Source organism: Stigmatopora nigra, chromosome 15 (assembly GCF_051989575.1).
Source record: "Stigmatopora nigra isolate UIUO_SnigA chromosome 15, RoL_Snig_1.1, whole genome shotgun sequence".
NCBI lineage: Eukaryota > Metazoa > Chordata > Actinopteri > Syngnathiformes > Syngnathidae > Stigmatopora > Stigmatopora nigra.
In genome coordinates, this window is record NC_135522.1 from 7,445,096 (window position 1) to 7,468,776 (window position 23,681).

The 23,681-nt window shown below is 39.7% G+C and overlaps 2 protein-coding genes across 2 annotated transcripts; both read right to left on the reverse strand.

The window, feature by feature from the left end:
* Positions 1 to 8,092: 8,092 nt before the first annotated feature.
* Positions 8,093 to 17,171, reverse strand: LOC144208754 (uncharacterized). The gene is made up of 3 exons (XM_077734759.1): positions 16,844 to 17,171; positions 12,253 to 12,339; positions 8,093 to 12,111 (listed from the first exon to the last, which is right to left on the reverse strand). Exon 3 carries the CDS (start codon positions 11,838 to 11,840, stop codon positions 10,047 to 10,049), a length of 1,794 nt encoding a protein of 597 aa, XP_077590885.1. The 5' UTR covers positions 11,841 to 12,111; positions 12,253 to 12,339; positions 16,844 to 17,171; the 3' UTR covers positions 8,093 to 10,046.
* Positions 17,172 to 20,700: 3,529 nt separating this feature from the next.
* nfil3-6 (nuclear factor, interleukin 3 regulated, member 6) lies at positions 20,701 to 23,602 on the reverse strand. The gene is made up of 2 exons (XM_077734910.1): positions 23,312 to 23,602; positions 20,701 to 22,635 (listed from the first exon to the last, which is right to left on the reverse strand). Exon 2 carries the CDS (start codon positions 22,582 to 22,584, stop codon positions 21,433 to 21,435), a length of 1,152 nt encoding a protein of 383 aa, XP_077591036.1. The 5' UTR covers positions 22,585 to 22,635; positions 23,312 to 23,602; the 3' UTR covers positions 20,701 to 21,432.
* Between the last annotated feature and the right edge of the window lie 79 nt (positions 23,603 to 23,681).

Below are 23,681 nucleotides of genomic sequence, written 5' to 3' on the forward strand. Positions count from 1 at the left end.
TCATAGACTACAAATATAACAAGTGAAGGCAGCCCATTAAATTTGCATTGAATAAAAAGAACTGCAGTATTGAATGTGGTTGGGAAAAGAGGAGCAAAGGAAAATGCTAACAAGGACTAAAATAAATTAACAGCGCATGGTTTGTGCAGCAGTAAGCAGAACTGAAATGATGGGCGAGTTCTCAGTAAATACAACTGGGTGAAATAGAGGAAGGGGGAACCTCAGCACGTGAAGGCTTGGAGTGTGTTGTCTGAGAGCCATGTGCTGAGGCCAAGCGTGTGAGTGACAGAGGCCGTTCACGTCACGCTATGACTCACAATGGGGGAGGTTCACTCCTTCATTAGCCACACGGATACAAAGTAGAGTTACAGCCAAAAAGATATTGTACACAAGCCTGCCTGCCCACTTGGCTAAAATTAGACAAGGGAACTTGAAATTTACAAAGCATGAAACATACTTTACAAATACGGCCAATTGTAGGTATCAATGTTGCTTATTCAATTAATATTTTATAGGGCAAGGGATCTTTGCACATATTTGGACATCACATTTTGGTCCTCGTAGGCCAAACAATATATATATATGTATATATTATTCATTGATGTTCCACATTGCTTGCACTCAATTCCATACGATCCGCACCGAAAACTGGCAAATGAATTTGGACATACTTTTCTCCCTCCTTAATGCATTTCCTCGATATTGGATTGGTACTCGGAACTGGAGTACATATTCTCAAAATCAAGTGACTCGCCTGAGAAGTCACATGCAAAAATATGTCATATGGCATAAGAACACGGGAGCTTTTAGTTACATGCCGTAAACACTGCAAGCACAAACAACAGATTGTATTGTAAATGCTCTACTTGCACCATTATGCGCCCTTGGTGCCGTACGTGTGCATAAATGCACGTCTGCAGTGCTGTGCTTTATGTAACTGGTAGTTTGGGGCCTAGAGAAGGTGTTACAGTAACATGTTGTGCACTGACTGCATGTGAGCAACAACTCACATGGGGCCTGCAGCTACCCCTCCTTCCTCCCCCTTCAGGTGTTTGGATTAGAGGAGGAAGGAATGAGCAGTGAGCAGGAGGAGGGGCCATGGAGGGCATTACTGTGAAATCCTTCTGCTGCTGGCTCCAGCTTCATATTTTGATGAGTGTCACTTTTCAGGCTGCTTTAGGTGTCTACACTCATATGGTTTAATAAGCGTGGTTCTTCTGTTTTTGATTCCCTGAGTGCTCCACAATAAGGAACAGTGCCAAGCACATATGCATGATCATTCTTCTGATTTAAATGGATCATGTTTGATTAGGTAAAGCTGATAGACACTGTTTATGAGGTTATGGCTCCAGTAAGCCAACCTCTTTTTGTCTTTTATTATTATCATCCAATGACCTGGCAAAGAAACAGGACGTCCACATCCACTTGCCTATTGTCTGTTTGTACCACAATATCATTCACTGTGATGTGGACTTTCTGGCCTTTGTTTATTCCAGTCAGAACAATTAAATATTTTTCAGCCTGATGGCAGAAAATACAAAAAACGTATGTACCCACTTGTTGCCTTTCATGAAACAAAATGAGCCATGAATGCCTGTGAGAATATCAGTCTTATCTTCACATTCATCTCACACTGTGTAACACACTTTGTGAAAATTGAGAAACAATGGCTCATAGTGCTTTGTGAATGTAAATTTACAGGGGGATAAACGGACCAGAATACAAGCCCACATGCTGCTCTACTTATTGTCACCCGAACCAGGCCGACACTAGACAGATGGATGGGCCTGTTGACACTAATCCACAGTATGAGGTAATGGAGTTAGCTTGTGTTTATTCACTGCTTCCCTGCCATTCCTGACTTACTGACTGACCTACTTAACCAGTAACTCACGTGGCACAAAAGCAAGCACACACACACACACACACACGTTCCGTCTTTCCCAGAAGCTTAGGGGATCATAACATATTGTGTGTGCGTGCCTGTTGATCGAATGGCAGTTTTAGTTCAGATTGTGTAATTGTTGCTCAATGGGAATGCGTTGTTTTACTGATTAAGCCATCTTCTCCCAGAAATTTGCAAATGAGATTGAATAGGTTTGTGTTAATTTAAAGTTTATGAATTTATCCTGCACCCCTGTGGCTCTTGTGAGGATAAGGGGTTCCAAAAATTAATGAATCAATGTATGCTTATGGGGTAAAGAAATAGGATGTGCAAACCACCTTGTACTCTCAGAAAAGTGCATTACCACTGCCCATGCACACTCCTTTAATTTACATTTCATTTGCTGCTATTGGCGTAGTCTATTGTTGGCTCCTAAAATTGCTTAACAGGTTTATTTTACGAACAAAACAAAAACATTTCTTCCCATCATTGGGTCTTGACTATTCATAAGAAGTCCCCTTTGACTTTCAGTAAAGTCTTTTGTTTTGTTTGTATTTTTGTTTTCTTCCAGCGATTCCAATCAAGGGTGTGAAAGACTCTTTGAGATGTGGTGTTTAGGCCAAAAATAACTTTAGCTTTGCCAGATGCTCTTGTACATATGCAAAAATATCTTCTCACTCTAACAAAAGACTCACCCACAAACTATTAAGACATGCACCAAAAAAAAAACTCCTGTACTTCCCTTAAAACTCTGGGATTTTCTAACTTGCGGGATATGTTTGTGATATGAAAAGAAAATGGTGATTAAGTTTGATGTCTTGAGGCCAAAGGTCACAGAAGTCTGAAAGGTACTACAAAATATCTGATGAACAAATAACGGGATAATAAGACTTGCAGAATAAATATGTTATACGAAGCGGAAAAGGTGATTATATTTTAGGGTCAATCGGTCAAAGGTTCATAGGTGTCAGATGAAAGAATTTAAGAACTCAAAGTGAGGGACAGGGCTACCAAATATGGCCATACTTTGAATTTGTCTGTAGGTTGGGGTCTGTCTGCTTTCTCAAAGTACTCCTCTTGTTTTCTGTGTATTTTTGTGTGTGACAGTGATAGTAAAAAAAGGACGCAGTATTTTATTGCATTTGTTTTTGCCTTTCCAATTGCTATGCTTTTAATTAAATCAAAATATTCTGTACGCAGCACACATTGTGCAATATTATGCCTGGTTGTTTTTCCACTATCCTTCAGCTGCCTATGTGGAAATGTAACCAATGGCCTTCTTTGGGAAATGACCTAATGTTTTGCTTCAGAAAGATGTAGACGTACAGTCTTAAAGAAGTTGGACTGATGTCCACAGCCTATTTAGTTTCATTCCTTTCTTGCTTTCATAACTGCTTTGACAGCAGCTGGATAGAACTGGATGGCAAAGTAGGTCTGTGGGGCTTTGTGAACACATATCGTTATGCTGTGACACACTCTGGGCTCATGGGTGTGTTTGAGTTTGAACAACATGAGGCACAATAACAGACCAAAACGTGAGCTGAACATATACAGTGTCAATAAAGCTGTCATGCGCTTGCACCACTTAATGCACAGCAGGCTAGAATGTAACATTCTCTTGTTTCTCAACTGATTTTTTTCTGTTCTAAAGCCTATGTGGAGTCTTAGTTGCCAATCTAGTAGTTCAAAAGGTTATTTTTAAGGTTCAATTTAATCTGGGATCATACAAATTTGCTTTGGTTATCAAAAGTTCTGTTATTGGAACTTAACCTTCAATTAAATTGTGATGTTTAAAAAAAAAAGTTAAAAAGTTAAATGTTATATAACTACTTAATCCTACTTGAATGTTTTTAAATCCGCCCGTTACTCTCATTTTGCAGATTGTTAACTCTACCTCTGAAGAAATAAATTCCAAAGTTGACAAAAAATTACTTAGTCTTCTTCGAAATAAATAATTTAGTATACTTTGAAGCAATTGTTACTCCCTTTCCAACCTAAAATTGTTTAAAATGAGGGATCACCTGAATTAATGCACAGAAAGTGTACTATTGCCCTATACATGTGACACATTGACTTAACTACTCTGCTTTCATAACGGAATGTTGTAGTCATCCACTCGCCATGGTGTACACTTAGCTGCTGCCAGCACCCCCCAAAGACTGGCCTTTACATTCCATTTGAGAGAGAAAATAAAACTCACACCATCAATTGTTTCCTCCCTGCTTTCTGCTCATTCCATCTTTTTTATGTGTCATTTGTAGTGTTTCCTTAAAAGGCACATTTGTTTAACTAACTGTGGAGGAAACACAAAATGTTGATTGATAACGGCTGTTCTAAAAAGGGGTCAACACAACGACATAACATTCCTACTGCCGGCTGTTGGAATCAAAGGCAAGCGGGACACGTGACTGCGGTAAAGTCCTCTGTTTTGTGATCCAGCTGGCGTTGTATATGGTCAGAATTCTTGGAGCTCAGACCAGATTTCCTCTAAAGCACATCAAGGTGGGAAAAAAATGGAAGGGGAGGAGAGTCTCGCAGACGTAGCAAACCTTAGGAGGAGCCTATTTGACTCTTTCAGTGCCATTGGCAAAGATAGACGTCCATTCATATGGCTATGCTCATCCTTATGCTGTCAATTTAAATGAGTTTATCCATTTGAAATGGATAAATGTTCATTCACTCTGGTTGGACGTCTGTTTCCGTCAATGGCAGTCCTTGAGTTAAACATTTGGGATCGGTTGCTGCAGCCTCGTTTTGCTTCAAGAGATGACGCCCACTGCACCTATTTTTTTCCGTCACCCTATAATAGCACTGCCACAGCCTAACAGCTGTTTTATCAAGGGTTCACCCAGGCCTTTGGGGTGAAAAAAAGTTACTTTGTGAACAGGGGAAAAAAAACAAGTGGGCCCTGACTGAAGTCATCGGGAGGGGTTGACCTACTTCTGCTGCTTCTAGTATGCAGGTTTTGAGCAGGCTGAAAGTGTGGACTACTACTTGTACTAGTAGTACAACTATTACTCTTAATAAGTGTACAGTTTTTTGGGAGGAAAAATATAGGGCTGCTGAATAGACGATGGCTCTTTTCGTATGACCGGCCAATCCACATTATGCCATAGTGTGACAAATTGGTCGAGAGAAGAGCAAAAATATTGTTTGCCATCAAAAAGCATTTATAGTGGTATTCTTTGATTCTTTCTTAATGATAAAATTGTGTATTTCTGAGAAAACTTTGTAAGTTGACCTACCAACAAGATCCACCCAAAGTCACCGCTGTTAATCGAATGAGGAACAACTTGAGATAATTGGCTTGCTTCAATCTAAGAAATAGTTGACACATTAAGCCATGGATTTCTTTCAAATGTAATTTAAAGCATTCTTCTCCTTTTCTCTTCTTACTTTATGTTTGCTGTTTAACAAGCAAAACACATTTATATATAAAATATAACACTTACCTATTATTAAATTGGAATTTGTACAATCTCATTGGAATTAGTGAAGTTCTGCAAAGGGTCACTCTAATTTCAGATTTTCAATTTAGAGGACAAGCTGTTTTCTTGTTAATGTTGACTTGTTCTTGACCTCAATTATTAAAATCCCACTATGATGGACAATTAAACATGACTCATTGTTATAAATACACTTGCATGACACATAATTTTCTTTGTTGGAGCACATTTTCAAAATAATCATTTGCATGATCCACGTCCATATCAGTACTTTATCATTATGACACAAGTCTTGCTCTTTGATATATCTCCCCTGCCACTCCTTATGGATTCTTGACACCATATTGACAAACCACCACCCACACAGTGCATGCATGCTCCATTACTGTGACTTTCCACAAGGTCACTAAGGTTGGAGCATTTCCAAAGTCAACAACAAGTATAGCACATGACCAACTGCCATTTGTGTGGAGCCCACAGAAATATAAAAACATTTTGCATTCGATCATTGGTATTTGCCTTGCAAAAGTCGACTAACTTGAATGATACATTTTTCTTCCATAGAGCTATGAGCTGAAGACGGAATGTATTTTTTTCTCCAGAAAAAGTCTGTTTTTGTCCATATTTTGTCTGGCTGAAATACACAACATGTGACCACTGACCTAATTTTCAGCCACGGATGAGGAATTGAAAACAAAAACTTTGGCAAGTGAGGCTAATTTGCCATGAGTGAAACTTCTTCTAACATATATATTTGAGCGCATGTATGCACGAATGTATACATAGGCACTCACTACACCTTCCAGGGCCCCTACTGGAATCAAAACAAACATTCCACACACACCCAGCCCTGATCTCTGGGTAACAGAGGCGGCAATGTTACTCAACTTTAACTACAGGCTGCATAGCAGTAAGGGTATTGTGTAATATTTTCAACATGCTTTCCAACCTACACAGCAGGTGTTTTTCTTCCTCATTGAACGTTTTCAAACACACACAAAATACAGTAATAAGAGAGAATTTTAGTCCGAACACAATGAAACAATATAAGAAGAAAATCATTAAATTAAAAGATTATGAGATTAAAGTTGTAATATTACAAGAATAAAGTTACATAATTTTACATACTTTACATAATTTGTAAGGATAAAACATGGTAAAGCACAGTTTTATGACTTGATGTAACTTTACATATATATACAGTACAGTATGGCATACATACTGCCCATGCATGATATCCCTGCTTAATGCAAATCTCACTGCGTGCTTGCTATTTCTGTGCGGGTCACTTTGCAAGCTACATGTGACTCGCAATAATTTTCCCACTATACAGGAAAGGGTAATCCCTAATCATACGAATTGAACGGGACGTTAGTGTTCAGATTTATAGAAGCTTTCAAACATCCTACTGCTGAATACATTTCAGGCTCTCTCTCTGGTTTTGTGATTCTAAGCCGTTAAGAATTTCCCTAAGGCTGTATAGAGAGGGACCAGGTAACGTGAGATCCTTATTTTCCGCTCTGTTTACCATGAGCATCTTTGCCGTAGGAGAGCAACAAAAAAATGGCACGGAAGGAACCAACCTCCATCAATCTAACCCCCTCCATGGTAATTCTTCTGTACCTCTCTTCTCCCTTCCTGCACACGTTGACCTACTTTCCTTTTGACCTGCTTATGCAAACTACTGTGTAGTTCTTATTTAATCTGGAAACTAGAAGATGCAATAGAATCCTTCTGCTTGCAGAAGATATTTATGTGCTATTACATAGTTTACTGAGTTTTCCTTTTATATGTTTGTATGTTGAATATGATTAAACGCATTGGGAAGGGCATTGATGCGTCAACCTCAAAGAGGTGCTTTGTTTGCAGGCTTAGATGGAGGTCGTGGTTACTCCCCCTCGCTCTTGTTTCCTGCTCTTGTTCCCTCCCTTCTTCCAATAGTCAGCCCTCCCTTTGCCCTTTTTGTTGCTATGAACGTGACCTTGTTTTGGTGCATGGCATGGTTAAGGAAATAGCAGGAGGAAAACAATTTAATAAATTCCCACTACATGTTTGTACTTCACTTATTGGCCGTCATTGACAGAAATTGACGTCCAATCCATTTGATCTGGTGCTGAATATATATATTCTATATTTTATTCATCCACAATGTGGTAATATTAGCCATAATACAAATATGTGGGCTTTCTTTTTGTTAAGACAAAGACTATCACAGGGCATGGACGTTGGCAGCAGCAACCAAAGGCTCATTGTCGCTTCCCACTGCTTTGAGCACATCTCAGTGATGACTCACCTTCTTTGGTTGTATGATGTTTTGCTTACAACCGGCTAAGTTTATATTATGTCTGTTGAAAACGTTTCATGTGCAAGCCTTCACAGTTTAAAGATACATTTATGTAGCTTCAAATTGTAATGATTTAGTGCTACTAGACATAATCAATCACATCAATAAAGGCTCTTTTATGTTAAGTTTAATCATGCAATGAATTGATTGTGCATCATTTTTAATAGGAATTTTTTTTCTTTCAAGGACACTTCTGCTATTTTTTTAGGCATAAAATAAAAGAATTACTGTATTATTAAAAACATGGGCAACTGCAACCCTTTTGAAGAAAGATGAATTCCAATTCCATGACTTTGCTTTGATTGTGCAACGTATGTGGGTGGTAGAGAGCAACCTAATTTTGAGACAAAACTAAAAACATCTAATATGACAACGTTTCTGAGTTGTAAAACCCTGAAAAAAACATTCTCAAATTCGATTGTTTCAACATTCTTATTTATTTCTTTTCAGATCTTGAAATTCTCCCATCATCGTTAGTGTTTTTCCATACATTTTCACATCAAAAGGAAGCAATGATGTAGATGAACCGGATTAACTGCCACCTATCTTGAAATACCACTTTATCTGTGTTGGTTTCCTTTTGTCTCCCAGGTGTCTTTTCATAAAACCAGCACCAAAATCACAAACATTACTGATTACACAATTGAAAAGAGGGAGGGGAGGGCATGAGAATTATGAACTTGTCATCACTGTTAACAGGAAAACGACAGTATTGAAAACAGAACAACATCTTGATGTGGAAAGGGTATAAAAACCAACAACAAAAAAAAACATTACAGTGTTGTTCGAGTGTAAGGGAACTTTACATTTATACACAAGTGCCAAAAAGCCTAACATGGTACATATACATCTGTTTAACTTGGATCCAATGCAGGCCACAACTATGCTCTTCGCAGTAGTGCTACATTGAGAACCGGATATTAGTTAGATGTCAGTCCAGTTGATGATGCTTAGAGGTCCAATCGTGTGGATCTTTTCATTCTTCAACTGTGAATTTGAAGAAGTAGACGTCCAATCAACTTGCACTGGATAAGTTGGCAGTGAATGAATGAAATTTCATTCGCTGTCAACCTATCGTTTTGCCAATGTCAGCTAATGTATTAATTTTAAATAGGCAAACCATTCTTTGGTTGAATTTGAATTCCAATGATTATTATCAATAAGAGCATGTTTTAACCTGATTGCAAAAAATGCCAACATCACAGTTCAAAATGAAAATTGCAGTGGATCTTTTTTTGAAGTTCTATACACGTACTGTCTATGTTCCCGTTGGCTTTTTATACAGTAATGGGCAAGTGGAAAAGAGGGAAATAAATACATTGGGCCAGTGAATTGTGACAACAGATATGGTTCATAAAGCTCAAATAAACTAAAGGCTTACAGCCTGCAGCATATTTAAAGGCTGGTTATAGGTTAAGAAAAAATCCAAACATTATAATGAGGCACTCGCCCCAGAAACCAAAAATGTTCTCCATTCAGTGCTGTTGGCTTTCCAAATGGGACAGCCAGTTCTGTGTAAACAGGTCATCAACAAATGATTAATGCTAAAGCTTAACAATCAAGAAAGAGGCATTTTCGATTTGAGTGGATCCTGTAGAAACAGCAGACAGTGTGGCCGTACAGTAATTTTTTCCGATTTCTGAAAGGATGGTCATTTCAAAATCCTTTACCGTTCCAGATTTGTATTCAATTTCTTGTAAAATATATATTTAAGAATAGATACATATATTCCTATATCACAGTAATATACAAAACAAGTGCTTAAAAAATAAACATGATGCTGATCTTTTGTGAAATGAGAAGGGAGATTATGGATCATAGAGGTAGGGTGTGCGAAGAGGTATGGAACTCAATTTTTTTTTTGTGATGGTGTGAAACTTCTTTGGTCAAGGGAACATTTGTAAAAGTTTGCATTTCATTCGAATTAAGGCATATGCAGCCAAACATGCTTGTGTGCATTCAGATATGTGGCATGTTTTTTTCCATACTGATAAAGCTTGAGACTGATTGTTTTACATTCTACTTTTGATTCAATTGTGTTTTGAGTCCATTTCATGCTGTGAAGTAATTGTCAAGGAAAAAAAGAAACAAAACCCTGCAGTTCCATTCCTCTTCTCATTGAATAAAAAAAGTGCTTCTGTTGGTATGGAGAGAATGTAAGAAATGACAAATCTGTACAATATATACAATTATGATACAATCCTGCAAGTCGAAAAGTCCAGCCTTTTTTTGGTGACATTTAAAATAGTCCAAGTTCATGTACCAAGGGCATTAGAGGATAACAGGAGTCAAAAGGCATGTGCGGCTGGATAATGTGACAAAGGAAAAACTGTCTTGGAGAAAGCTCAGCTGTGACCAAATTTGAAATGGTCTACTCTTGCCTCCTATTCCGCCATACACTCGTCTCCTTTTTGCCATCAGGTTTGCTTGTGCCCTCCTCGTCCGATGCTGTCAGGTACATGGCGCCAGCTGGGGATTCTCTCTGAATGTTCTGTTGTGGTGACAGTGATAAATAAGGATGCTGAGGAAGAGGTGGCGATATGGCAAAGGGAGGTGTAGTTGGAGACTCTTGTCCAGAGCAATTGCCTCCTCTGCTCCCAGAGCTTATGGCCCGATGTTTAAGCCTGAGTTTGTGGGGTAACGCCGTGCCCTTAACCTCCCCCTGGGGATCTCGGCTTTGGGTCTGAGAGCAGCTCTGCTGAGGGGAGGCAGACTCCTGCATTCTGATGAGAAGCTGCGTATGGTATTTGCCTGAGCAAGATGAGGAAGGTGACTCGTCATCATCAGTGGATGCTTCTTTGTCAGAGCTCCTTGGATCCCCGTCACTAGAAGATGTGTCTTTCGTAGAAGAGATTGACTGGACTTGGTAGTAAGCATCGTTTGGGAAGTCGCCATCAGTCTGAGCATTGGGTGGCTCCTCGTCTTGGGAAATAATATAGGAAGGGGGTGGCTGATGGTGGTAGAGATGAGATTGGTTGACGTCCACGTGTTGATGGATATACTTTGTCGGCAAATGGGACACCTGCTGCTCCTGCAGGGTCTGTTGGAGAGGTTGGAAATTACTGTAGACTTGCCTCTCTTCAGCTTCAATCTGACTGAGCTCGGATGAAGTGGAGTCTGGTGTTTTGTTCTCAAGTGGTCTCATCACCTCGACAAGGGGATCAGCAGAGCTCTCTGCAAAGGACTGGTACTGACTGTTACTTTTGTTCTGCTTCTGTATACCGATATCTTGGGACCGTGTCAAGCTCTCCACAGGATAAGAGGCACTACTGGGACCAAAGAGAATTACGCTTGTCTGGGCAGCAGGTGGTTGAGGGGCAAGCTGGTTATTGATGTTGGAAATAGGGTCTGGATGGGGTTGTTGTTGTTGGTGGTGAAGCTCCTGCTGCTGGCCATGATAAACGGACTCCATCTCCTGAGAATGCTGCTGGAGTTTGTGATGAGTGGGTACATTAGCCAGACCACGATGAATGTTAAAGATGATCTGGGTGCTAGTGCCATTGGCAATATCCATTTCTAGCCTATCACCTTCTTGCTTGATCTCAAAGGGAATTGGCTCTGGGCTGTCTCTGGAGGATCCATCAGACATGTCGGAAAGGGAACCGCGGGGCGAGTATAACACTTGCTGCCTGTGTCCCGCGTTGATTCCAGACTGCTCAGTTTCGGAAGAGTCCGAATTTATCATCACCTGAGAACTGCTTGAATACCCGCTCGAGTAGTACTGAGAAGATGAAGATGAGGAACCACCATTTCCGGTGCTGTTTTTTGCTTCAATTTGCTGAGTCTTTTCAATGTAAGAGGCAGTGCTTATAAGGCCAAAGCGCAACTTCAGTTGGAGAAGCTCACTCTTGAGCCTGACGTTCTCATCGTTAAGCGCGATGACACGGTTCTCCAAAACCATATCATTAAGGCGCCGTTTTTCACGGGAGCGCTTAGCTGCTTCGTTGTTCTTGCGACGTTTCTCCCAATAAGAAGCATCTTTCTTCTCATCTGAAATGAATTCACGTTTGCGTCTGCAAGACATATTGGGTTTGGATTTCATGATACGCCCCAAGCGAGACGGAGTCTCTTGGAGAGGAGGCATGGACTCTTCATAAGTAGAGAAAGTCTCAAGGCAGTTTATGTTACTTCCTGAGTTTTTGAGAACTGAATTCAGATTTTCCATTCTGTTATAGTCGTTGCCAGTTTGAAATGGACACTGGTCAATACAACAGGTCAGAGACAAAGGTGAGTGAACACCTTTCAAAGCTCCTTGTTGAGCTTAATTGGGCTATTTATTCTCAATTCAGGTATGACTGGAGGGAACCCGAGTCCCCAACTTTGCCAAGAAGGTTGCGAAGAGTTGGAGCTCAGCATCAGACAACCTCATCTATCCACTTGTAACTTTGTGTGAAGCGTTGTTATATGAATCCTGGTTCCTTATTAAGACGGTGAATCTGGAAATGAAGCATAAAAGCAACTTGTATAAGAACAAGTGGATGACATATTCTTTAATCATGACACACTGACCTAAATATGAAATATTGACAAAGATATGAATCCAAACAAAAGCAAGTAGGTCTATCAGTCTACCGTACCTTAGTGCACCAGTCTGTTGGGGAATCTTGCCCACTTTCACTCTCTCCTTCCTCTGCTCTTCCAGTCTACGATATCAAAGTTGGAATCTGCAGAGAAAAATAAAACAGAAAAATTAATATAATTATTTTAGTTAATTCATTGGTTGACACCAATAGATATCTAATCTATTTAAACTGGGAGTAATGGTAGTGAGTGAATGTCTACTAGTGACAAATTCATTTCAATTCCCATCAATAGAATGAAAAGAACCATGTGATTGGATATTTATCATCATCATCATTAACTTTCTAGTAGATATGCAGGAAATAATCAAAATCGTGACCTTTTTTAAAAACAATCCTGTTGTTTTCTGTTCCATTTGATCAATATTCTAAGTCACTTTTGCCTTAGCATGTCTTGCAGTGTCCCATGTAACCAATGAGAAATGTTCTGCCTATACTGTCTGACCTCTGTGCTCCCTTATTGATCCGCCCTGTCTGACCCTTGATGCTTAGCCCGACATTTTGACTTTTGTGATGTAATATGGTCATTTGGGTTTATTTAAAGACTAATTGCCCATTTTTTTCTCGTAAAACCATGAGCTTTGCATTATGTATCATTAGTACACAGGCATATACATATATAAAAGAAATAAAGTACACCAAGCGTTACAATCTGAGAGCTCGAATTGGAATTAGGTGAAAGGGTGAATCAATGAGAGGCTTTTTGAATTCTGCAGGAACAGCATTGCTGCCAATTCCCAGGAAAATCTTTATGAGTAAACTCTACAGAGAATTGAGCACACACACACAGGAATGTGGCAGCATTCTTCACCAAAACAACTCAATGCCAAATCAATGATGCAGGGAGAGAAGATAAGACAGACAAAAGCAAGCAACCGGTGCAAGGCAAGGACAAATAAGAGACTGGGGTATGAGATTGTGAGGTATAAATCTATGCGTGTGTAAATATAGGTCAAGGGATATCAATTTAAATATACAAACCACCTTAAAAGTTTGTTTTGGGTCAGGTAGCCCTACATGTAAGGTAGTTGCATACCAAATGTTAAACTAATATAATCATATTGTTTTAAGTCTAGAATATAAAAAGTTAAATAAATAAAAAAAAAATGTCCCCAGGCATCGTTTATATGTTATAATATGTTTCCACATCACAGCTGCAAGGCCTAAAAAAAGGCATAAAAGGCATTACTGTGACAGCGGCAAATGTTAATTCACATCTGCTTTTCCTGGTTACTCTGATGGTATTACATGGTTTGAAATTAATCTCATCATCTAATCTCAATAGCTATCTAAAGTATCTGTTTTTTTTGAATGACCTTGCATCATTATGTAACATTAGAAACAATCATATATATTATTCTTATTTCATATTTTTCTTTTAAATTGTTTTTAATTTTGTCCTAAAACCAAACTAGGTCAAATTTAGATGGAGCCGGTAAACTTGTTCCTATGACTTTCTGGTTTGGACTGGAATCTTTTGCGTGGACCAATGGTTTGGGGTTATCCTCGTGAGCCTTTGACACGTGGCAAGGGTGAGACATAATGGAAAGAAACATGTTCCACATCGTGTCCTACTGACCCAGAAAGTCCATGTGCCTTCACTGTACCGAATCTAGGTCATCAGAACTGCATGACAAATACTGTAGCTGTGAGACGGAAGTGGAAATTGGATAAAGGGCAAACAAAGTGGAGGTAGGCTTAAACAAAATTAAAAACGAGTGTGCAAATGCTGATATCATGGAGGCGGGAGCAAGTGAACGCAAACATAGAAATGAAACAAAGCAGGAAAATAGAACAAGGGATGAGGAGTTGGTAGCTCAATAGAGGGAAAGAAATGGAAACTGCGAGCATGTTGGTATTGCGTCAAGAGATGGAATGTGTCACCCCAGGAAAAGGGTGGTGGTGGGGTGGTTTATCAGAAAAAAAATCTCCACAATCCACAATAAGGATATCAGTATCTATGACATCACTGAGCCCTCTTGAGCTACATTAGTGCAAATCTATTATTGTCTCAGATACTGCTCAAGCACCTCCTTTGTTTTTCTCTTACTCATTCTCATTTTTGACTCTTGTTAGGCAGAAATTGAAAGCAACTATTTAATTTGCATGAGTTACTGGTAGTCATGGCTCCAATATACAAATGATTGTGCTAAAGCAGGCAAACCTGATCTGTTTCTCCAAATAAATGTCCATGACCTAGATTTCGCTTTCTAATTCATACACATCACGTGTCACAGCCTCTGTGGCACTTGTGGAATGATAGCACAGTAAAAGAATCCAAGTTGCACTCATTCATGGAAACCACTGAACCCAAACCACCAGAGTCTAAATGTGGTAAACGCGTACTGGAAACAGTGGATTGAGTTCAACCCCTGCACGTGTTCCCATGGAGCATTTCAGGAAATAGGAGCGGGCTTAAAATAAAAGGCGCATGCTTCAAAAGAGAAGGAATGATGAAATAGTCCCCTCTTCCTATAGAGGAGGGGGTTCAGTACATGGCACGTGGTGTGAAGTTGGGGGAAGATGGCATGGGTGGGGTCTGTCTGAATTCCAAATCTGGGTGCAGACTTTATAGTCACTCATGGAAAAAAAACCATGAAGGGATGGGGCGGTGAATAAAAAAAAAAAAAATCTGAAAGCCTGCCAGCTAGGTGGAGTCCTATCGAAACTGGATCCTTGTTCCAAGAACATGCAGCCATATCACCCCTCTCTCACTGGAAGAAGGAAAAAAAACCCGAGTGACTCCATCCATGTGTTTCACCAGTCACATGCGCTCCTTTGGTCTACTAAATGCTGTCTTTCGCCTGTGCTTGCAGCAACAACCACAGAGCAATAACAAAGCACAGCACTCATCTTTTATCATCTCACATGTGCTCAGGAACCTATACAATAAATATGCCCCATAATTTTCCAAATGACTTTTTACCATTATACGTCTTACTGGATTTAATGTCTATATATTTTAATGGTACTGAGAATTTTCATTTGTTACAATTAGTCATGTGAGGCTTTATTTTTCATCTAAAGATCAATTTCTGATGACAGGTGAGGGTTCTATTGTTGTAAGGTGGTGCTGATACTGCTGCACTACCATGACTTTATTTTGCACCTCACCTCAGCGGCACCCCCTCCCACAGGAGTGATGTGACCTACATTTATAACTGGCATGGACACCCACTCTACGCCACCCAGTTGGCAGTGACCACACCAGGAAATACAGAGAGACAGAATAGACAATTTGCTAGTTGCATAACAAGCTCTCAAAACAGAATATTCTAATTTATTAATTCCTCTTAATATTCATCAGTGTTAAAAATGCAGATTTCACTTTGATTAGGTACATTGCTTAATGTGCGTCATGTCTCAGCCCATGCTTTGAATGGCAAATGAAGACTTATTTTTAATGTCAAAATATGATGATTAAAACTGGAGCATGACTTAAAAAAAGATAAATAAAGCAGCAAGGATATATAGGAAATCCTAAGAAAACACGTATTGTAATTTCCTTCATAAACTAGGAATATCTGATTTCTAATTTAATCAATTTTAGAATTGCAATATTTAAGTATTCATATCTCTATCTATTATTAGTATTAACACACTGTGGTGGCATCTCTCACCGCAGTGACTTCTTTGTTATACTGTCAGACAAATGCATTCATGCGTATTTAGTAGAATCCTCATTTCATCAGCTACAAAGCATTCCAAAACAACAACTCTACTCGTGAATCCATTTCAACGATATTAATCGTGATCATATCAGAATTGACCCATGTCTAACTGTGACCTACTTTCAATCCAGATGTTCCACACCTCACCTTGCCGCTGGTTAACTTCACCCTTCCTTCATTTATTTGTCTTTTTTTTCGGCAGAACTCCAATTTTAAAGCAGAAAAAAGAAGATCCGAACACGAATAGGAGGCAGGCGCTCCGGGCTCGATCGGGTCTGACTTTGCGCGTCCCACTTTGTATTGTTCCAGGGCGGCGACAGAAGGGTTAAACCGAGGACCGCACACGCACAGCCGCGTTAACCTTTGCAAAGAGCATCTACACGTGACACGGAAAAGTGTGTCCACAGATCGCTCTTCTTGTCTGCACGGACTAGCCTAAATTCCCTAGTCCAAAAATATAGGTCACTTATCAGACTCAATCTAAAAAAAAAAATCAATACACGATCAAATAATTCAAAAAAATCGCAGCAACCTATCTCATAATTATCAGAACTTACTATGTTATCTTCATTTCTCGATGATCATTTGTAGCCGTAGTAGTAAAACAAGGAGTATATATGTTTATTGTTATCATTATATTCTCCATTATAGTGGTTGTATACAGTACGCGCACTGTGTTTTAGGTGCGCGTGTGAAAGCAAACATGAAGGATTCTATTATAAAATGTATTTATTATTCTAAAATCATACCAAAAAAGCACACTATAGTCATGTACAGTTCTTTTCTCTTACAAACGACCCACATATAATAGACAATGACATCTGCAATGTCCAAAATAAGAAATCTCTGTTATACAAATACATCATTTCACACCAAAACACAGTCAGAGGCGGTGAAATTATTCAGAGTGAACTCACCTATTTGTCAGAATGATAGAATCCAGAATAGTCACCAATCCTGTGGTGCGTGTTGTTGTCTCATGCTCTCCTAAACACACCGTCCGGCACTTTGCACAACTCCAGCTCTCCTCAACGCAGGTATTAAAGGAGGAGTTTGGACACAGTGAATCTTGTTTTTTAGTGCCTGGCTCAGGTCATGTTTGCTCCAATTCCTGCCTCTCTGTCTCTATTTCCCCTTCTCTCTGTCTAAATTTATGTTAGTAGGTCAGTTGTTGCATAACAGGACGCTTTGGGTGCCTAGTCACGTTTTTGTTTCTCTTCTAGTTCAGCCTCCTCTCTCTCTGCGCCTTCGAATCCTGTTGCAGAATGCAGCCAAGGGGGCCGGGCCAATGGGATGGAATGGGAGTGGGCTACAGCCTTTAAAACGCTGGTACAGTATGGTAGACTTAATAAGGTTAGGGACTAGACATGGCCTGGAATGGAAACACGTGATGTATAAAAATAGATAGCTAAATAAACAAATAACAACATAAATAAATACATAAATGAAGATCACGATGCCTGTTCCCATCCCGATATCATGCTGCTGAACCATATCTAGTCTAGCCATAATAGTCTTTATTTCAGCCTTAAAATTATAATAATCTAAATTCGATTTTTTGGTTATAACTGTCTGTGCATCTGAATACTTAGGATAAATACACTCACAATAGGATGTTTGGACCGTGTCTGATTTGAGAGAGATTATGCTTCATTCTTTGTTCCTCTTCCACTGACCTGTAGTTAAACTGACCAATAACAAATTGACCTTTGACCTGTTTCTTTGTGTCACTACTTCAGCAGTGATGGGTGTCAGTACCAGTAAGGCCTGTTCTCGTTGGCCAAAACCCTCTGAGTGACACTGACCTACATTTACGACCCAAATGGTAACAGTTACATGAATTTGTATCATTTCAGTCAGTTGTCTCAATTCTGTTGTGTGTTTCTGGATTGTGGTGCTTCAGGAGTGGGAATCTGGTTGTTCCATAGTTTTATCCAATTACATTTTTAAGTTTAAATATCATCTGCGTACCACTTTAGGAATCAGTACACCTAGCAGATGGAATATATATTGGTGCTCAATAAGGATTTTTCAGTGTCCCCATTTGTTGAGGAGGATAAAATGTAGTTTTTCTGTTATACTTTACCTGTAATATACTGTAAATGATAATCAGTATCACCAGTAAGTGTGAGTGTTTTCTTTGCATCTCTGTCATGCCAATCATTATATGAATACTGATTCAGAATTGTTCCAGATAATGTTACTTGGGTCAGTTGCATGCTGCTGTATTGTACTTTTTGAATAGTGTTTCTGTTTTCTATAAATTTGACATGAATCAAGTCAATTGAGTCCCCATTCAAGGATGAGTTGCCAATGACACCAATGCAGGCCCAATACACAGAGAGAGGCCCATGAAGTGACTGAATTAATGATTCCTTTGTGATACTAACGCAGACTGTTCCCGAAGTTAATCTGATTGAGCCTGACACATTCAATGTTTCCCTTGTGTTCCTCCATATACTGTTGAATAACCCGGCTGGTATTGAAGCACATGGTGTGATTCAGCTCGATTACAAGCGAGAATGTCCAACATGCGGGCAGGCTTGAAGTGCGGAAATTGGGTTGCTATGGTGTAACAACTCGACCGAAGAGTTGGACTTAAATGAATCCCGAATAATTGACAGGCTATCAAACATGGCTGCATTGAAGGAGTGGGTGGTCCACACAGTGCATTGGGATGAGCCATATGTAGTTAAATCTGACTGTCACTTCCACATTGGACAAGAAACACGACGTACACCTTGGATTAGTTATCGGTCACTTACAGCTAATGGACAGACAAACACACAAATATATTTTTGACATCTTTTTCTAAAGATAATTTTATCCATATGTATCTACAAATTTCATTATGTTCAGAGAATGTTAAATTATTAAGAGGGATTGCTATTTTTGTTGTTGGTATATTGTTATGTTTCCTTGGCAAGTGACAAGTCTAAGATTTACTCTTTCTTTCACCTGACATCTCAACTCATTCATTGCGATTGATACATCAAATCTATTTGAAAAGGTACGGTTGGCATTGTATGATGATGATTCATTGCTAATTATGGTAACAAACAGCCAATCCATTTTGACTGGGAGAATGCATCGATCAGATTGCTGGCGGCTGCTGGCATATGCAGGTGGGCAAAAGCGCTAAATTCATTTTAAATCCTGGTCTTGTACGTAAAGGCGTAAGACCAGGACTAGGAAACAAAAAGAAAAAAAAACAGCCATGTGCTTATCATGATGCTGTTCTTTTTTTCCCTAGCAGAAACTTTGACCTGGAAAAAAATGAATGATACAAATTGTCTCACTTTTATACAATATCACTAAATAGAGCAGAGAAATATCAAAGCTAAAAAAAAAACTACCAAATGTTAAGCTCTATTTTTTACAAGTCATTTAAGAAGTCTAGCAGCATAAAAACTGGGAACACACTGCACCCTTTGTTATATTTGATTATCGTCAAAATCAACTCTAGGAACTGTGTGTCCTCATAAGGATGTGACTTTCAGTAATTAGAGACAGGTTGCCCTTTGTGAGCATGTGCAAAAGTTAAATTCACACAATATCCTCACTATGCTTTCTTAAATTGTGGATATTTATATTTGGCAGTTGAAAAGGACCTAGTAAGTCATACTTTTTGTTTCCCTGGATAAAGGAGACATACCACTGAAGAAGCTAGAGCAGTGGCAATAAACATGGATGCCCTTCCCCCATAAAAACATACATTCCCTTTCTGTCTCTGCATCGTTCGTTTCTTTTTGCACCCCATCCTTAACCCCACCCGAGCAGCCCCCCAGCTCTGTCTGCAAGCGTTCCTATGGCAACTGTCGCACTGCCTGCCTAGCAACAGGCTTTATCCTTTCACTGAAGGATGGCGATGGTTGGGGGTGGGGTGGGTGGTGAGGTGGGGTTGACAACCGATTTGGGGGGGGAAAGAAGATGTCGTGAGAGTTACATAGATGTGAGTATAGTAACATATTGCAGTGGCTTCATTAAATCACATTTTACTCTACCTTGTTTCACTGCTGCAGCATAATGTTTTGGTAGCTTTTTATTCACCACAATATTGAATAATTTACAAGAAATTAGGTTTTCAGCTGTAAAAAGAGTTTAGGATTATTTGGTGAAAGGTTCAGACTGTAAATTGTAAAGTCATGCCAAACTGGAATGGACGTCAGCTGTATCTCAGTCCAAAAAAACAACAACATTCCAGTGAAAACATTTCTCAGTGCGTCATTCCTGCAGTACATAACTACATGTTCTTGTTTAAAAATTAAACTATCAATGCAATGCTGCTAAAATTAACTAATCAACAAGCCAACTACCTTTTCAGTTTAACACAAAAAGGATTGTTGTCCTTTTCCTTGTGTCTTGTGATTGGCTGGCCTGCAATTCAGGGTGTCTCCTCACCTGGTGCCCACAGTCAGCTGGGATAGGCTCCAGCACCCCTGAAACCCTAGTGAGGATAAGTGGTACAGAAAATGAATGAATTCTCTAGTGATGAAAAAGAAGGATGGTGATTCTCAATGATAGATCTTTGCTACCTCCTGCTGGACAACTAAGCGTCTGGAGTAAACGTTTCTAACGTGATGTCTTGTCTATTTTCACTCTTTTGCTGAAATATGACTTTATTTTATATATTATTATAAGTCCAATCGATTATGGACAGTGGGATTGGCAGTGAAAGAATGTTTTTATTCTGCTTTGAACTTCACATTTCTTAAAATGGATTGGATGTGTATAGATTGAAGCCAATGATTTAATTGATTCTGAGAAACTTAGATGAGTTAACAAAGTTTTATTTAGTTGATATAAAAACGCACAAACAGCATTTAAACTCAATATTAACAAAGAAGTAGACTACAACAGCCAGCAAATTTTCCCCCTTTAGAGGCCTTGCTAAAAATACACAGTAGATCTACAGTATGTGTGGATAAATAACTAAGACATTGAAGGAAATGATAGTTTTTGAGTTTAATAAACCTCAATTTTGTGACTGCTACTTTCCAACCTGAAATGCATCAACAGTAAAAAGCCTTAGCAATCATATGAAGTTAAAACTACAAATATTTTGCTGAAAACTTTGGAGGTTGTGACATCATTTGCAGGCTTTGGTTGTCACAGTGCATATGAATATAAAAATTAATCTACAGTGAGCCTTTACACAGCACAGTCAACAATTGCAAAATTCTGTTTTTTGTGGATTTTCTGTCTGTGTTCACATTTTTTTTAATGATCAGATCAACAAAAAAAGTTATTTTTTTACAGTTCTCTTGCGCCATAAATAGGCAATGACAATTTTTTTTTGGTCAATTCCTTGCTATTCGTGGCAAAGATGACACTGGGAAGCTCGATGACAAGACGTGCAACCTAAACAGTACACGACCAAAGAACTATACTGTACATACATTTATTGCTAAAAAATAAAGCCTGGGAAAAAAAAACGAAACATTGTTGTTGGTTTCAGTGCGAATAGTGTAATGAACTCTTTCACAAGATCTGAACAGAAAGATTCTTAGTTAACATTGGACATGAGCTGCTCTGTGAAAAGTTTCTTCAACTGAGCCACTTCTTTGCTCAAAGAGCTAAGCTGAGACTTTAAGTAGTTGTTTTCATGCTGATATTTCAATTCTGGGTGTGCTTGAGCTGTAGGCTGCAGGTTGAAGTTTGAAGGTGAGGTGACATACTGGGGAGACTGCCTATCCCTCCTCCCTCCATCGCCTTGCAAAGAAACCCATGGGCCTAAGTGGCCCTCTCCTGTTTCCGCCCCAAAAAGTTCAAGTGCTTTTGAGGTCTCTCGCGGACCCTCGGAAGTTGGCGGCGCGGGGCTGCGTCGGGTGCTACTGGGATCCCCTACCGCGTCGCTCGTCTCACCGTTTCCAGGACTCTTGAAACGTAGCTTATGGGGGAGGTTTTTCATAGTCTCGGCTTGGTCTACCTTAGTGTGGTAGGCATCGGCCGGTGAATTGTAGGAGTCTGAGTTCATCTCTTCTGTTCTGTGCGGTGATGATTTCTCATGGTCACTCAGCCTGTCTTCAAAGTAGACTGGGCTGCCAACACTGGATCCGCCGGGAGTGGAGAACCCTGAGTCTTCTGATAGGTTGCCCCCATCCCGGGAGCTTCGCGCAGAGACTTGACCTGTCGGGTTGTTGGTGTGTGAAGATGAGTTAATAAGGAAATAGTGCGAGCTCACATTTGGATTGTGTGGAGGAACTGCGGTGAGTGGAAGGATAGGTGCATTAGAGGGGTCTTTCACCAAACCGAAGCGGAACTTGAGAGCCAACAGCTCGGCCCTGAGGCGAGCGTTTTCTTCCAGTAGGGCCAGAACGCGACTCTCCAACACCATGTCGTTCACACGTCGCTTTTCACGTGAACGTTTTGCTGCCTCGTTGTTCTTCTTCCTTTTATCCCAGTAGCCTTCATCCTTTTTTTCAAGCGGGATGAACTCGCGTTTGCGTCGGATGCTGGACGAGGGACTTTCCTTACGCTTGACCGCAGCCGTGCGGCCCAGAAGAGAGCGGGCCAACAGGTTATTGGAGGTCATGACGGACATGCTGTCATCTGGAAAGGATAATGGTGTTCCTTCTCCTTCTTCTGTGGACTCCATTGAATGGACTATAGCTACATCCTGCTGCACCCTCATCGCCTTGGAAACTTCCTCATACATTAGGACTGGAGAATCAAGTCAAGTCTCAAGTCCCTACTGCAACAGTGCCACCTATTGGAAAAAACGACACAAAGAAGAGATTTAATGGTTACGCAAGAGCCATTACAACACAATATTATGTAACCCTATTACACTACTCCCATTTAACTAGGGCAACTTGTACTATGTATATAATATGTGATCAATATGAAGCAACGTCTAATAGAGCGTAAAACCTTGATACTATAGACATTGTAAAATTATGTTCGACTTTGACCTACATTTTTCATTTTTTCACTTAACTCATAAAAGAAATACTAGAACAACGCTCTCTCGTTTAGTGACAGACATCAAATCATTTCATCTTTCATTGTGGGATCATATTTCACTTCCATTCCGGTCAAATAGTATTGCGCGTCTAACTCTGTCAATGACACAGTGGGTTAAATAAATTGAAATTGCGGTTTGATGCAAACATTTTTGACAAGAAAAACTATAATATATTATCTAATTCAAGCTTGAAGGCGTATTAACATTTACAGAGAACAAAACACACTAAAATATTTTATTCTCAATCTAACCATTCTGCAGCCTTTGCTATTTAAAATCGGACATAAGTAGGTCAGTATTCATGTCCACAAAACCTGACCTACAAAGAGAAAAATATATAAAATATAAAATATAACACAAAAGACGTCACAATAATTCCTCCAATAATAATAGTAATGCGATAAATAGATTATAATACCTGTAGTGGAAGAAGCGCTCTCGGTCAGTAAACAGTCGCTCCAGCCAGATGCTATCAGCTCTATGATATTACTCAATATTATCAGCCGTGCGTGTCTTCACTCTGTTCCAATTGTAAGAGCGCACCCCTGTATTTGTAAGGTGAAGTTCAGCTTGGGACGTCTCTATCCTCGCATGAACCAGCCGTGGCCCCGTTGTGCGCAAATTGACGCTCTGGGTGGGACCGCCTTCTAAAGTGACCCCTCTCCTAAGACCGCCTCCATCGGGCCCGTGCACAGGAAAGCTGTGGATGGATGGTTGCTGCAAATAGCAGATGTCGTCGACATCTGATCTCATCGACTCCTCCCACTTCTGGGCTGAACGCGTCATGA

Coding starts and splice junctions, on each gene's coding strand:
- nfil3-6 (XM_077734910.1), bottom strand. CDS start 22,584: ATGTATGAGGAAGTTTCCAAGGCGATGAGGGTGCAGCAGGATGTAGCT.
- LOC144208754 (XM_077734759.1), bottom strand. CDS start 11,840: ATGGAAAATCTGAATTCAGTTCTCAAAAACTCAGGAAGTAACATAAAC.